The sequence below is a fragment of the Scyliorhinus canicula genome, chromosome 9 (assembly GCF_902713615.1).
Source record: "Scyliorhinus canicula chromosome 9, sScyCan1.1, whole genome shotgun sequence".
Classification (NCBI taxonomy): domain Eukaryota; kingdom Metazoa; phylum Chordata; class Chondrichthyes; order Carcharhiniformes; family Scyliorhinidae; genus Scyliorhinus; species Scyliorhinus canicula.
The window spans coordinates 430,743-447,200 of record NC_052154.1 but is presented as its reverse complement, the minus strand read 5'-3'; the positions used below and the strand labels follow the sequence as shown (position 1 = coordinate 447,200).

The following is a 16,458-nucleotide window of genomic DNA, read 5'->3' as shown; positions in this document are numbered from 1 at the left end:
TGTGTGCGGCTGGGATGAGTGTGTGTGGGGAGTGTAATGTGTGTGTGCGGCTGGGATGAGTGTGTGTGGGGAGTGTAATGTGTGTGTGCAGCTGGGATGAGTGTGTGTGGGGAGTGTAATGTGTGTGTGCGGCTGGGGTGAGTGTGTGTGGGGAGTGTAATGTGTGTGAGGCTGGGATGAGTGTGTGTGGGGAGTGTAATGTGTGTGCACAGCTGGGATGAGTGTGTGTGGGGAGTGTAATGTGTCTGTGGCTGGGATGAGTGTGTGTGGGGAGTGTAATGTGTGTGTGCGGCTGGGATGAGTGTGTGTGGGGAGTGTAATGTGTGTGTGTGGCTGGGATGAGTGTGTGGGGAGTGTAATGTGTGTATGCGGCTGGGATGAGTGTGTGTGGAGAGTGTAATGTGTGTGCACAGCTGGGATGAGTGTGTGTGGGGAGTGTAATGTGTCTGTGGCTGGGATGAGTGTGTGTGGGGAGTGTAATGTGTGTGTGCGGCTGGGATGAGTGTGTGTGGGGAGTGTAATGTCTGTGCGGCTGGGATGAGTGTGTGTGGGGAGTGTAATGTGTGTGTGCAGCTGGGATGAGTGTGTGTGGGGAGTGTAATGTGTGTGTGCGGCTGGGGTGAGTGTGTGTGGGGAGTGTAATGTGTGTGTGGGGCTGGGATGAGTGTGTGTGGGGAGTGTAATGTGTGTGTGCGGCTGGGATGAGTGTGTGTGGGGAGTGTAATGTGTGTGTGCGGCTGGGATGTGTGTGTGTGGGGAGTGTAATGTGTGTGCGGATGGGGTGAGTGTGTGTGGGGAGTGTAATGTGTGTGCACAGCTGGGATGAGTGTGTGTGGGGAGTGTAATGTGTCTGTGGCTGGGATGAGTGTGTGTGGGGAGTGTAATGTGTGTGTGCGGCTGGGATGAGTGTGTGTGGGGAGTGTAATGTCTGTGCGGCTGGGATGAGTGTGTGTGGGGAGTGTAATGTGTGTGTGCAGCTGGGATGAGTGTGTGTGGGGAGTGTAATGTGTGTGTGCGGCTGGGGTGAGTGTGTGTGGGGAGTGTAATGTGTGTGTGGGGCTGGGATGAGTGTGTGTGGGGAGTGTAATGTGTGTGTGCGGCTGGGATGAGTGTGTGTGGGGAGTGTAATGTGTGTGTGCGGCTGGGATGAGTGTGTGTGGGGAGTGTAATGTGTGTGTGTGGGGCTGGGATGAGTGTGTGTGAGGAGTGTAATGTGTGTGTGCGGCTGGGATGAGTGTGTGTGGGGAGTGTAATGTGTGTGTGAGGCTGGGATGAGTGTGTGTGGGGACTGTATGTGTGTGTGGCTGGGATGAGTGTGTGTGGGGAGTGTAATGTGTGTGTGAGGCTGGAATGAGTGTGTGTGGGGAGTGTAATGTGTGTGTGCGGATGGGGTGAGTGTGTGTGGGGAGTGTAATGTGTGTGTGAGGCTGGGATGAGTGTGTGTGGGGAGTGTAATGTGTGTGTGCGGATGGGGTGAGTGTGTGGGGAGTGTAATGTGTGTGTGCGGCTGGGATGAGTGTGTGTGGGGAGTGTAATGTGTGTGTGGGGCTGGGATGAGTGTGTGTGGGGAGTGTAATGTGTGTGTGCGGCTGGGATGAGTGTGTGTGGGGAGTGTAATGTGTGTGTGGCTGGGATGAGTGTGTGTGAGGAGTGTAATGTGTGTGCGGCTGGGATGAGTGTGTGTGGGGAGTGTAATGTGTGCGGGGCTGGGATGAGTGTGTGTGAGGAGTGTAATGTGTGTGCGGCTGGGATGAGTGTGTGTGGGGAGTGTAATGTGTGTGTGCGGCTGGGATGAGTGAGTGTGGGGAGTGTAATGTGTGTGTGAGGCTGGGATGAGTGTGTGTGGGGAGTGTAATGTGTGTGCGGCTGGGATGAGTGTGTGTGGGGAGTGTAATGTGTGTGTGCGGCTGGGATAAGTGTGTGTGGGGAGTGTAATGTGTGTGTGCGGCTGGGATGAGTGTGTGTGGGGAGTGTAATGTGTGTGTGCGGCTGGGATGAGTGTGTGTGGGGAGTGTAATGTGTGTGTGAGGCTGGGATGAGTGTGTGTGGGGAGTGTAATGTGTGTTTGCGGCTGGGATGTGTGTGTGTGGGGAGTGTAATGCGTGTGTGCTGCTGGGATGAGTGTGTGTGGGGAGTGTAATGTGTGTGTGTGGCTGGGATGAGTGTGTGGGGAGTGTAATGTGTGTATGCGGCTGGGATGAGTGTGTGTGGAGAGTGTAATGTGTGTGCACAGCTGGGATGAGTGTGTGTGGGGAGTGTAATGTGTCTGTGGCTGGGATGAGTGTGTGTGGGGAGTGTAATGTGTGTGTGCGGCTGGGATGAGTGTGTGTGGGGAGTGTAATGTGTGTGTGCGGCTGGGATGAGTGTGTGTGGGGAGTGTAATGTGTGTGTGCAGCTGGGATGAGTGTGTGTGGGGAGTGTAATGTGTGTGTGCGGCTGGGGTGAGTGTGTGTGGGGAGTGTAATGTGTGTGAGGCTGGGATGAGTGTGTGTGGGGAGTGTAATGTGTGTGCACAGCTGGGATGAGTGTGTGTGGGGAGTGTAATGTGTCTGTGGCTGGGATGAGTGTGTGTGGGGAGTGTAATGTGTGTGTGCGGCTGGGATGAGTGTGTGTGGGGAGTGTAATGTGTGTGTGTGGCTGGGATGAGTGTGTGGGGAGTGTAATGTGTGTATGCGGCTGGGATGAGTGTGTGTGGAGAGTGTAATGTGTGTGCACAGCTGGGATGAGTGTGTGTGGGGAGTGTAATGTGTGTGTGGGGCTGGGATGAGTGTGTGTGGGGAGTGTAATGTGTCTGTGGCTGGGATGAGTGTGTGTGGGGAGTGTAATGTGTGTGTGCGGCTGGGGTGAGTGTGTGTGGGGAGTGTAATGTGTGTGAGGCTGGGATGAGTGTGTGTGGGGAGTGTAATGTGTGTGCACAGCTGGGATGAGTGTGTGTGGGGAGTGTAATGTGTCTGTGGCTGGGATGAGTGTGTGTGGGGAGTGTAATGTGTGTGTGCGGCTGGGATGAGTGTGTGTGGGGAGTGTAATGTGTGTGTGTGGCTGGGATGAGTGTGTGGGGAGTGTAATGTGTGTATGCGGCTGGGATGAGTGTGTGTGGAGAGTGTAATGTGTGTGCACAGCTGGGATGAGTGTGTGTGGGGAGTGTAATGTGTCTGTGGCTGGGATGAGTGTGTGTGGGGAGTGTAATGTGTGTGTGCGGCTGGGATGAGTGTGTGTGGGGAGTGTAATGTCTGTGCGGCTGGGATGAGTGTGTGTGGGGAGTGTAATGTGTGTGTGCAGCTGGGATGAGTGTGTGTGGGGAGTGTAATGTGTGTGTGCGGCTGGGGTGAGTGTGTGTGGGGAGTGTAATGTGTGTGTGGGGCTGGGATGAGTGTGTGTGGGGAGTGTAATGTGTGTGTGCGGCTGGGATGAGTGTGTGTGGGGAGTGTAATGTGTGTGTGCGGCTGGGATGTGTGTGTGTGGGGAGTGTAATGTGTGTGCGGATGGGGTGAGTGTGTGTGGGGAGTGTAATGTGTGTGTGGGGCTGGGATGAGTGTGTGTGGGGAGTGTAATGTGTGTGTGTGGGGCTGGGATGAGTGTGTGTGGGGAGTGTAATGTGTGTGTGCGGCTGGGATGAGTGTGTGTGGGGAGTGTAATGTGTGTGTGCGGCTGGGATGAGTGTGTGTGGGAGTGTAATGTGTGTGAGGCTGGAATGAGTGTGTGTGGGGAGTGTAATGTGTGTGCGCAGCTGGGAAGTGTGTGTGTGTGGGGAGTGTAATGTGTGTGAGCGGCTGGGATGAGTGTGTGTGGGGAGTGTAATGTGTGTGTGCGGCGGGGATGAGTGTGTGTGGGGAGTGTAATGTGTGTGTGCGGCTGGGATGAGTGTGTGTGGGGAGTGTAATGTGTGTGAGGCTGGGATGAGTGTGTGTGGGGAGTGTAATGTGTGTGTGTGGCTGGGATGAGTGTGTGTGGGGAGTGTAATGTGTGTGTGCGGCTGGGATGTGTGTGTGTGGGGAGTGTAATGTGTGTGCGGATGGGGTGAGTGTGTGTGGGGAGTGTAATGTGTGTGTGGGGCTGGGATGAGTGTGTGTGGGGAGTGTAATGTGTGTGTGCGGCTGGGATGAGTGTGTGTGGGGAGTGTAATGTGTGTGTGCGGCTGGGATGAGTGTGTGTGGGGAGTGTAATGTGTGTGTGAGGCTGGGATGAATGTGTGTGGGGAGTGTAATGTGTGTGTGCGGCTGGGATGTGTGTGTGTGGGGAGTGTAATGTGTGTGCGGATGGGGTGAGTGTGTGTGGGGAGTGTAATGTGTGTGTGGGGCTGGGATGAGTGTGTGTGGTGAGTGTAATGTGTGTGTGCGGCTGGGATGAGTGTGTGTGGGGAGTGTAATGTGTGTGTGGCTGGGATGAGTGTGTGTGGGGAGTGTAATGTGTGTGTTCGGCTGGGATGAATGTGTGTGGGGAGTGTAATGTGTGTGTGGCTGGGATGAGTGTGTGTGGGGAGTGTAATGTGTCTGTGCGGCTGGGATGAGTGTGTGTGGGGAGTGTAATGTGTGTGTGGCTGGGATGAGTGTGTGTGGGGAGTGTAATGTGTGTGTGCAGCTGGGATGAGTGTGTGTGGGGAGTGTAATGTGTGTGTGAGGCTGGGATGAGTGTGTGTGGGGAGTGTAATGTGTGTGTGCGGCTGGGATGAGTGTGTGTGGGAAGTGTTATGTGTGTGTGCGGCTGGGATGAGTGTGTGTGGGGAGTGTAATGTGTGTGCGGGGCTGGGATGAGTGTGTGTGGGGAGTGTAATCTGTGCGGGGCTGGGATGAGTGTGTGTGGGGAGTGTAATGTGTGTGTGCGGGGCTGGGATGAGTGTGTGTGGGGAGAGTAATGTGTGTGTGTGTGGCTGGGATGAGTGTGTGTGGGGAGTGTAATGTGTGTGGGGCTGGGATGAGTGTGTGTGGGGAGTGTAATGTGTGTGTGGCTGGGATGAGTGTGTGTGGGGAGGGTATTGTGTGTGTGCGGCTGGGATGAGTGTGTGTGGGGAGTGTAATGTGTGTGTGCGGCTGGGATGAGTGTGTGTGGGGAGGGTATTGTGTGTGTGCGGCTGGGATGAGTGTGTGTGGGGAGTGTAATGTGTTTGTGTGGCTGGGATGAGTGTGTGTGGGGAGTGTAATGTGTGTGCGGCTGGGATGAGTGTGTGTGGGGAGTGTAATGTGTGCGGGGCTGGGATGAGTGTGTGTGGGAAGTGTAATGTGTGTGTGCGGCTGGGATGAGTGTGTGTAGGGAGTGTAATGTGTGTGTGGGGCTGGGATGAGTGTGTGTGGGGAGTGTAATGTGTGTGTGCGGCTGGGATGAGTGTGTGTGGGGAGTGTAATGTGTGTGTGAGGCTGGGATGAATGTGTGTGGGGAGTGTAATGTGTGTGTGTGGCTGGGATGAGTGTGTGTGGGGAGAGTAATGTGTGTGTGTGTGGCTGGGATGAGTGTGTGTGGGGAGTGTAATGTGTGTGTGCGGCTGGGATGAGTGTGTGTGTGGAGTGTAATGTGTGTGTGGGGCTGGGATGAGTGTGTGTGGGGAGTGTAATGTGTGTGTGTGGCTGGGATGAGTGTGTGTGGGGAGTGTAATGTGTGTGTGTGGCTGGGATGAGTGTGTGTGGGGAGTGTAATGTGTGTGTGTGGCTGGGATGAGTGTGTGTGGGGAGTGTAATGTGTATTTGAGGCTGGGATGTGTGTGTGAGGGGAGTGTAATGTGTGTGTGCGGCTGGGATGAGTGTGTGTGGGGAGTGTAATGTGTGTGTGCGGCTGGGATGAGTGTGTGTGGGGAGTGTAATGTGTGTGTGGGGCTGGGATGAGTGTGTGTGGGGAGTGTAATGTGTGTGTGCGGCTGGGATGAGTGTGTGTGGGGAGTGTAATGTGTGTGTGTGGCTGGGATGAGTGTGTGTGGGGAGTGTAATGTGTGTGGGGAGTGTAATGTGTGTGTGCGGCTGGGATGAGTGTGTGTGGGGAGTGTAATGAGTGTGTGTGGGGAGTGTAATGTGTGTGTGCGGCTGGGATGAGTGTGTGTGGGGAGTGTAATGTGTGTGTGCGGCTGGGATGAGTGTGTGTGGGGAGTGTAATGTGTGTGTGCGGCTGGGATGAGTGTGTGTGGGGAGTGTAATGTGTGTGTGCGGCTGGGATGAGTGTGTGTGGGGAGTGTAATGTGTGTGTGCGGCTGGGATGAGTGTGTGTGGGGAGTGTAATGTGTGTGCGGCTGGGATGAGTGTGTGTGGGGAGTGTAATGTGTGTGTGAGGCTGGGATGTGTGTGTGGGGAGTGTAATGTGTGTGAGCGGCTGGGATGAGTGTGTGTGGGGAGTGTAATGTGTGTGTGGGGCTGGGATGAGTGTGTGTGGGGAGTGTAATGTGTGTGTGAGGCTGGTATGAGTGTGTGTGGGGAGTGTAATGTGTGTGTGGGGCTGGGATGAGTGTGTGTGGGGAGTGTAATGTGTGTGTGAGGCTGGTATGAGTGTGTGTGGGGAGTGTAATGTGTGTGTGCGGCTGGGATGAGTGTGTGTGGGGAGTGTAATGTGTGTGTGCGGCTGGGATGAGTGTGTGTGGGGAGTGTAATGTGTGTCTATGGCTGGGATGAGTGTGTGTGGGGAGTGTAATGTGTGTGCGGCTGGGATGAGTGTGTGTGGGGAGTGTAATGTGTGTGTGCGGCTGCAACTTGTCAGCCTCCCGAGTGTGAATCATGGACCCGGCGATTCGGCACCGTTTCCCATTGGAATGGATTGTGTTCCACGTGGCACCGGTGCATGACCCTCAATAGTAGCGGAATCAGTCCAGCTTCGGCACCAGTTTTTCTGTCATGAAAGTCCACAAATTCTGTGTTGGCGTCAACGTCAGAACAGAGAATCCGCCCAAGATTTCTGCTAAATGAGCTGGAAATGACTGACTGCCTCTGTTTTTTCTCTTCAGGTGTGTGATTCAGACACAGTATTGGACCCAGCCTGTACTGCGGAGATGGCCAGAGTCTTGGATGGAGATCCCAGTGTAGGGGCAGTTGGTGGCGATGTACAGGTTCGCACTAATTCCTGGAAATGTCTGAACTGTGACAGTTTCAGTCGGTTGCTCCATCTGACAGTGAGAAAGGTTCCAGAATGAGCCAGAAACAAATTTTCTGAAACTGGGCTGAGGATTAGAGCTTCCCTGAAACAGCTCAACTGGGGTGGGATGGTGGAGGGAGGTGGTGAACCCACGGGAATTACTTATATTGAGCAACAGCAAGTGGCTTTGACAGTGCCTCCTGTCTTTGTCATTCATATATAAATCCTGTCTAATTTCTCTCCCAGTCCAAAGGAGTACGGTAAGAACTCTTACACCATAGAACATCGAACATTACAGCGCAGTACAGGCCCTTCGGCCCTCGATGTTGCGCCGACCTGTGAAACCCCTCTAAAGTCCCTCTACACTATTCCCTTATCGTCCATATGCCTATCCAATGACCATTTGAATGCGTTTAGTGTTGGCGAGTCCACTATGCAGGCAGGGCATTCCACGCCCTTACTACTCTGAGTAAAGAGCCTACCTCTAACATCTGTCCTAATCTATCTCCCCTCAATTTAAAGCTATGTCCCCTTGTGCTAAACATCACCATCCGAGCAAAAAGGCTCTCACTGTCCACCCTATCTAATCCTCTGATCATCTTGTATGCCTCAATTAAGTCACCTCTTAACCTTCTTCTCTCTAATGAAAACAGCCTCAAGTCCCTCAGCCTTTCCTCATAAGATCTTCCCTCCATACCAGCCAACATTCTGGTAAATCTCCTCTGCACCCTTTCCAATGCTTCCACATCCTTCCTATAATGCGGCGACCAGAACATAGAACATAGAACACTACAGCGCAGTACGGGCCCTTCGGCCCTCGATGTTGCGCCGACCTGTGAAACCATCTGAAGCCTATCTGACCTACACTATTCCATTTTCATCCATATGTCTATCCAGTGACCACTTAAATACCCTTAAAGTTGGCGAGTCTACTACTGTTGCAGGCAGGGCGTTCCACACCCCTACTACTCTCTGAGTAAAGAAGCTGCCTCTGACATCTGTCCTATATCTATCACCCCTCAATTTAAAGCTATGTCCCCTCGTGTTGGTCATCACCATCCGAGGAAAAAGACTCTCACTGTCCACCCTATCTAACCCTCTGACTATCTTATATGTCTCTATTAAGTCACCTCTCAGCCTTCTCCTCTCTAACGAAAACAACCTCAATTCCCTGAGCCTTTCCTCGTAAGACCTTCCCTCCATACCAGGCAACATCCTAGTAAATCTCCTCTGAACCCTATCCAAAGCTTCCACATCCTTCCTATAATGTGGTGACCAGAACTGCACGCAGTACTCCAGGTGCAGCCGCACCAGAGTTATGTACAGCTGCAGCATGACCTTGTGGTTCCGAAACTCAATCCCCCTGCTTATAAAGGCTAGCACACCATATGCCTTCTTAACAGCCCTATAAACCTGGGTGGCAACTTTCAGGGATTTATGTACCTGGATGCCGAGATCTCTCTGTTCATCTACACTACCAAGAATCTTGCCATTAGCCCAGTACTCTGCATTCCTGTTACTCCTTCCAAAATGAACCACCTCACACTTTTCCGCATTAAACTCCATCTGCCACCTCTCAGCCCAGCTCTGCAGCTTATCTATGTCCCTCTGTATCCTATAACATCCTTCAGCACTATCCACAACTCCACCAACCTTCGTGTCATCTGCAAATTTACTAACCCATCCTTCTACACCCTCTTCCAGGTCATTTATAAAAATGACAAACAGCAGTGGCCCCAAAACAGATCCTTGCGGTACACCACTAGTAACTGAACTCCAGGATGAACATTTGCCATCAACCACCACCCTCTGTCTTCTTTCAGCTAGACAATTACTGATCCAAACCACTAAATCACCTTCAATTCCATACTTCCTTATTTTCTGCAATAGCCTACCTATGTCGTTGGTACCTATGTGTACCACGACTTGGGGCTGCTCCCCCTCCCCCTTAAGGATCCCAAAAACACGATCAGAGACATCACAAACCCTGGCACCTGGGAGGCAACACACCAACCGTGAGTCTCTTTCGTTCCCACAGAACCTCCTGTCTGTTCCTCTAACTATGGAGTCCCCAATGACAAGTGCTCTGTTCCTCTTCTCCCTTCCCTTCTGAGCAACAGGGACAGACTCTGTGCCAGAGACCTGTGCCCTATTGCTTACCCCTGGTAAGTCGTCCCCCGCAACAGTATCCAAAACGGTATACTTGTTATAGAGGGGAACGACCACAGGGGATCCCTGCACTGCCTGCCGGTTCCCTCTCGCTCCCCTGACGGTAACCCATCTACCTTCTTCTTTTACCTGAGGTGTGACTACCTCAATATAACTCCTCTCAATAACCTCCTCCGCCTCCCGAATGATCCGAAGTTCATCCAGCTCCAGCTCCAGGTCCCTAACGCGGCTCTCGAGGAGCTGGAGTTGGGTGCACTTCCCGCAGATGTAGTCAGAAGGGACACTAGAGGTGACCCTTTCCTCCCACATTCTGCAGGAGGAACATTCAACTGCCCTAGCCTCCATTCCCACTGAACTAACTTCCCAACTACTGAAAAATAAAAATAAAAAACTTGTTAGATTAGCAATCCAACGGACAGAACTTTTTTTTTGGTTAGAGGAGGAGGATGGGTGGGAGACACTACGTAAGTAGTGTTTCGGGTAAAGCTGTCACTCGAGAACAGCCCCTTCACAAACCACCTTCAACTTACGCTGACCGCACTGCACGTATGCAAATCTCCCCGGAACAGCCAATCAGAAGCTCTGCTCTGCTGCCCTCTACTGGATCAGAAATTGCACACAATACTCCAAATTCGGCCGAACCAAGTTATGTACAACTGCAACATTACCTCATGGCTCCGAAACTCAATTCCTCTACCAATAAAAGCTAACACACCGTACGCCTTCTTAACAACCCTCTCAACCTGGGTGGCAACTTTCAGGGATCTATGGACATGGACCCGGAGATCTCTCTGCTCATCCACACTACCAAGAATCTTACCATTAGCCCAGTACTCTGCCTTCCTGTTATTCCTTCCAAAATGAAACACTTTTCTGCATTAAACTCCATTTGCCACCTGTCAGCCCACCTTTGCATCTTATCTATGTCCCTCTGTAACTTGTAACATCCTTCTGCACTGTCCACAACTCCACCGACTTTAGTGTCATCTGCAAATTTACTCACCCATCCTTCTACGACCTCCTCCAGGTCATTTATAAAAATGACAAACAGTAGTGGCCCCAAAACCGATCCTTGTGGTACACCACTAGTAACTGAGCTCCAGTCTGAACATTTCCCATCAACCACCACCCTTTGTCTTCTTCCAGCTAGCCAATTTCTGATCCATGATGTGGAGATGCCGGCGTTGGACTGGGGTGAGCACAGTAAGAAGTCTTAAAACACCTGGTTAAAGTCCAACAGGTTTGTTTCAAACACGAGCTTTCGGAGCACTGCTCCTTCCTCACCTGAGGAAGGAGCAGTGCTCCGAAAGCTCATGTTTGAAACAAACCTGTTGGACTTTAACCTTGTGTTGTAAGACATCTTACAATTTCTGATTCAAACTGCTACATCACCCTGAATCCCATGCCTCTGTATTTTCTGCAATAGCCTACCGTGGGAAACCTCATCAAACGCTTTACTGAAATCCATATACACCACATCAACTGCTTTACCCTCATCCACCTGTTTGGTCACCTCAAAGAACTCAATAAGGTTTGTGAGGCACGACCTACCCTTCACAAAACCGTGTTGAGTATCTCTAATCAAATTATTCCTTTCCAGATGATTATACATCCTATCTCTTATAAACCTTTCCAAGACTTTGCCCACAACAGAAGTAAGGCTCACTGGTCTATAGTTACCGGGGTTATCTCTACTCCCCTTCTTGAACAAGGGGACAACATTTACTATCCTCCAGTCCTCTGGCACTATTCCTGTAGACAAAGACGACATAAAGATCAAAGCCAAAGGCTCAGCAATCTCCTCCCTAGCTTCCCAGAGAATCACAGGATAAATCCCATCCAGCCCAGGGGACCTATCTATTTTCACACTTTCCAGAATTGCTAACACCTCCTCTAGTCTTCTAGCCCTTCTAGTCTAGTAGCCTGTATCTCAGTATTCTCCTCGACAACATTGTCTTTTTCTTGCGTGAATACTGACGAAAAATATTCATTTAGCACCTCTCCTATCTCCTCGGACTCCACGCCCAACTTCCCACTACTGTCCTTGACTGGCCCTATTCTTACCCTAGTCATTCTGTTATTCCTGACATATCTATAGAAAGCTTTAGGGTTATCCTTGATCCTACCTGCCAAAGACTTCTCATGTCCCCTCCTGGCTCTTCTTAGCTCTCTCTTTAGATCCTTCCGAGCTAGCTTGTAACTCTCAAGCGCCCTAACTGGACCATCACGTCTCATCATTACATAAGCCTCCTTCTTCCTCTTGACAAGTGTTTCAATTGCTTTAATAAACCACGGTTCCCTCGCTCGACCACATCCTCCCTGCCTGACAGGTACATACTTATCAAGGACACGCAGTAGCTGTTCCTTGAACATGCTCCACATTTCCATTGTGCCCATCCCCTGCAGTTTCCCTCTCCAGCCAATGCACCAGGTTAAACACCAGGTTAAAGTCCAAAGGTTTGTTTTGAATCACTAGCTTTCGGAGCGCAGCTCCTTCCTCAGGTGAATGGAGAGGTGGGTTCCACAAACACATAGACAAAGTCAGTGATGCAGGATGATACTTTGAATGCAATCATTCCTGTTTAGCTCAGCTGGCTGGATGGCTGTTCTGTGATGCAGACTGTGGCCAACAGCGTGGGTTCAATCCTTGTACCGCCTGAGGTTTAGATTTAGAACAGTACAGCACAGAACAGGCCCTTCGGCCCTCGATGTTGTGCCGAGCAATGATCACCCCACTCAAACTCACGTATCCACCCTATACCCGTAACCCAACAACTCCCCCTTAACCTTACTTTTTAGGACACTACGGGCAATTTAGCATGGCCAATCCACCTAACCCGCACATCTTTGGACTGTAGGTTATTCATGAAGTTTCTGTGTTCTCTTTTTAAAAATTTTAGAATAAATTTAGAGTATCCAATTTAATTGGACAAGGAAATATTTAATGAAAGGTCTGACACTGGGCAGTTCCGAGGAACAAAGAGACCTTGACGTGTTTGTCCATAGATCTCTGAAGGTAGAAGGGCAGGTTAATAGGAGGGTGAAAAAGGCATATGGAACACGGGGCATTGATTACAAAAGCAGGGAGGTCATGATGGAGTTGTGAAGAACTTTAGTGAGGCCACAGCTGGAGTACTGGGTGCAATTCTGGTCGCCACATTATAGGAAGGATGTGATTGGACTGGAGGGGGTGCAGAGGAGATTAACCAGGATGTTGCCTGGGATGGAACATTTCAGTTATGAAGAGAGGTTGGATAGGCCTGGGTTGTTTTCTCTGGAGCAGAGAAGATTGAGGGGCGACTTGATTGAGGTGCACAAGATTATGAGGGGCATGGACAGGGTGGATAGGGAGCAGCTGTTCCCCTTAGTTGAAGGGTCAGTTACGAGGGGACACAAGTTCAAGGTGAGGGGCAGGAGGTTTGGGGGGATTTGAGCAAAAGCTTTTCCCCCCAGAGGATGGTGAGGGTCTGGAACGCACGGCCTGGGAGGGTGGTAGAGGCGGGTTCACTCACATTCTTTAAAAAGTACCCGGATGAGTACTTGGCACGCCTTAACATTCAAGGCTATGGGCCAAGTGCTGGCAAGTGGGATTAGGATTGGCAGATCAGCTGCTAATCATGCGGCGGTGCAGACTCGATGGGCCGAAGGGACTCCTCTGCACTGTCTTATTCTGCGATTCAATTTAATGTTGTGCCAAATGTTCACTTTCTGACATTGTCTTTGTGGTGATATGCATCACTGTAAATACACAAGGGGTTAATGTAAAATACATGTAGACTAGCTAGACACTAGTGTGAGCACCAGAGACATGACACACAGACACTCAACCAATAGGTCAGTAAGATAGGACACGACCAATGGGCATTCACGATACACACAGAGGTGACACTACCACAGGGGGGCATTACACCAACCCATATATAAAGGACACAACATACATGATCTGCCTCTTTCCAGTGGAGACACTCAGTGAGTAGATACACAGGGTTGATTCAATATCACACCCACCACGTGGATTGCAGCAGACTGGTTTGTCAGTCTGAGTAGCTATAGAAGGATCATCAGTAGAGGCGAACCTAAGTAAGAGAATTGTAAATAGTTCAATAAACGTGTTGAAGTTATCTCCACGTCTGAACCTTCCTTTGTCAGAGTGCACATCAAGGAAGCCGCTTATGCTGCGCCAACAGCATAACAAGACAGCCTTCGGCCACTTGAGTAAGAAAAAATCCAAATGTATCTCCCCGTCTCGGAGTGAAATTGTTGGACAAGCCGGGATTGAAGGGACTGTATAAAAGACACTCTGCATGCCCAGCCTCTCGTCTTTCTTTTGGGTTTGCAGCAACTCTGGGAAGTTGCTTTTACTCCATTAACCAGTCGCTCCGTGCTGACGCATTAATTAGTTTCTTCCCTGATGTCCCCATTAACCAGTCTCTCCTCTGCTGTCTCTATTAACCAGTCCACCTGCCCATGTCCCCATTAGTCTCCCTTCTGCTTTCCCCATCAACCAGTCTTCTATCCGTGTGCCACTAATAATAATAATCTTTATTGTCACAAGTAGGCTTCCATCAACACTGCAATGAAATCACTGTGAAAATCCCCTAGTTGCCACATTCCGGCGCCTGTTCGGGTCACAGAGGAAGAATTCAGAATGTCCAAATTACCTAACAGCACATCTTTCGCGACTTGTGGGAGGAAACCGGAGCATCCCGAGGAAACCCACGCAGACTCGGGGAGAACGTGCAGACTCCGCACAGACTGTAACCCAAGACGGTAATCGAACCTGGTACCATGGTGCTGTGAAGCAACAATGCTAACCACTGTGTTACCATGCCGCTATACCCGTCTCTCCCCTTGCTAACCAGTCCTCACCTCATATCCCCAACAATCACTCGCTCCCGTTTTCAATTTTAACCAGTCTCTCCCCATTGTCCTCCTTAACCAGTCACATCCCATGTTGTCCCAGTAATCTGTCTACCGTCCATTAGCCAGTATCACTGCAATGTGTGTTATTAGACGCGGAGTATTGTGAGCTTCAGCCAGTGCAGTATAACTCTGGTCATGTTTGTCTATCTGCAGATCCTGAACCTGTACGATTCGTGGATCTCCTTTTTGAGCAGCGTGCGGTACTGGATGGCCTTCAATGTGGAGCGGGCCTGTCAGTCCTACTTTGGCTGTGTGCAGTGCATCAGTGGGCCGCTGGGTATGTACCGTAACCCCCTGCTGCGTATTTTCCTGTGTGACTGGTACAGCCAGCAGTTTCTGGGCTCCAAGTGCAGCTTTGGAGATGACAGACACCTAACCAACCGAGTGCTGGGCCTGGGATTCAAGACCAAGTATACGGCTCGCTCCCGCTGCCTGACAGAAACGCCAAGCCGCTACCTCCGCTGGCTCAACCAGCAGACCCGCTGGAGCAAGTCCTACTTCCGCGAATGGCTGTATGGCGCACTCTGCTTCCACAAGCACCATCCCTGGATGACATACGAGGCTGTAGTCAGTGGCTTCTTCCCCTTCTTCCTCACAGGCACCGTGTTACAGCTCTTCTACAGCGGCCGACTTTGGAACATCCTGCTCTTCCTGCTGGCTGTACAAGGGGTAGGAGTGCTGAAGGCCAGCTTTGCCTGCCTGCTCCGAGGATCAGTGAAAATGCTCTTCCTGTCTGTCTACTCACTGCTGTATATGTCCAGCCTCCTGCCTGCCAAACTCTTTGCCCTGCTCACCATCAACCGGCCCGGCTGGGGAACATCAGGACGCCGGAAGCTTGTGGTTAACCTTGTGGGCCTGCTGCCCGTCTCCGTCTGGTTTGTGGTGTTGTCTGGGGGTCTGGGATACACCATCTACCGGGAGAGCCAGCAGCCACTGCCCAACACAGAGTGGCCTTTCCTCATTATTGGCTCGACCATTTACGCCTGTTACTGGCTGCTGCTGCTCGCTCTCTACCTGGGCATCGTGTCCAAGCCCTGTGGCCCCAAGCAAGAACACTGCGAGCTGGCCTTCCTGGAGGCCTAAAGCCCACTCGCTGGGCCTCTGCCACCTGGCCTTCCTGGAGGCCTAAAGCCCACCCTCCGGGCCTCTGCCACCTGGCCTCCCTTCCGGGCCTCTGCCACCTGGCCTCCCCTCCGGGCCTCTGCCACCTGGCCTCCCCTCCGGGCCTCTGCCACCTGCCTCCCCTCCGGGTCTCTGCCACCTGGCCTCCCCTCCGGGCCTCTGCCACCTGGCCTTCCTGGAAGTCTAAAGCCTACCCTCCGGGCCCCCAATACCATCAAACCGTCCTGCTGCCTGAGATCAGTCCTGGAGAGCTTTCTTTCTTTCCTCAGCATTGTTGGAGGGACCGAACATTAACAACCCAAGGGTGGCAGAAAGGTGAGTTCGCAGCCTGGGATGGGTGTGGGTGAGAGTTAGCACCTCAGGGTGGGAGTGTAAATAGCGTATTAGTATTAAGTGGGTGCTGCCTGGCACATCCAATCTTTGTTCAGAGCCGATTTGAATATTTATACTGAACTTCAGCCTGGTTCTGATCTTCGTACAGGCAACAATGTGGAAATGAGAAACACTCGTTTCCAGGGGAACGGAACAAGCCGCCTCTCGTTAACAATATTGCTGTTTTTCAAAAAGTTAACTTATTTTATTTTTGTATGAATGTATGTCAGATTCTGTATTTAATTAAGTACCTGAGCTTCACTTACTGCAGGTGAACAGGTTTTAACTGAAAACCATACATGATATTTGAGGTGGAAGTCGGTGGTGACCTTTGTAATCTGCATGTTGGGAAAAGAGTGATTGTAATTCTGGCCCAGGCTTGTGTCCAAAACATCTATTTTTTACAATCACTTTGGGGGTTTTAAATTCTGATGTTTTATAGGAACTTTTATCAAAATAAAGATTTAATACTTGAACCTTACTGTTGGCGTGTCGTGTTTGGCATGTCGAGTCCGTGTGTTAGAGACATGGTTGTGGGCTGCATGGTAGCACAGTCTTTAGCACAGTTGCTTCACAGCTCCAGGGTCCCAGGTTCGATTCCTGGCTTGGGTCACTGTCTGTGCAGAGTCTGCACGTTCTCCCCGTGTCTGCGTGGGTTTCCTCCCACTGTCCAAGATGTGCGGGTTAGGTGGATTGGCCATGCTAAATTGCCCGTAGTGTCCAAATAGGTGAGGTGGGGGTTATTGGGATAGGGTGGAGGTGTGAGCTTAAGTAGGGTGCTCTTTCCAAGGGCTGGTGCAGACTCAATGGGCCGAATGGCCTCCTTCT

The 16,458-nt window shown here is 51.3% G+C and overlaps 1 protein-coding gene across 1 annotated transcript in view; it reads left to right on the top strand.

Moving 5' to 3' along the window:
- Positions 1 to 16,106, top strand: part of has3 (hyaluronan synthase 3) — a 34,622-nt gene extending 18,516 nt beyond the window's left edge. Inside the window, exons 3-4 of the mRNA XM_038806159.1 lie at positions 6,917 to 7,018; positions 14,290 to 16,106. Of these exons, the coding sequence (XP_038662087.1) occupies positions 6,917 to 7,018; positions 14,290 to 15,219 (1,032 nt within the window). The 3' untranslated portion in view covers positions 15,220 to 16,106. The remainder of the gene's footprint in view (positions 1 to 6,916; positions 7,019 to 14,289) is intronic.
- Positions 16,107 to 16,458: the final 352 nt, after the last annotated feature.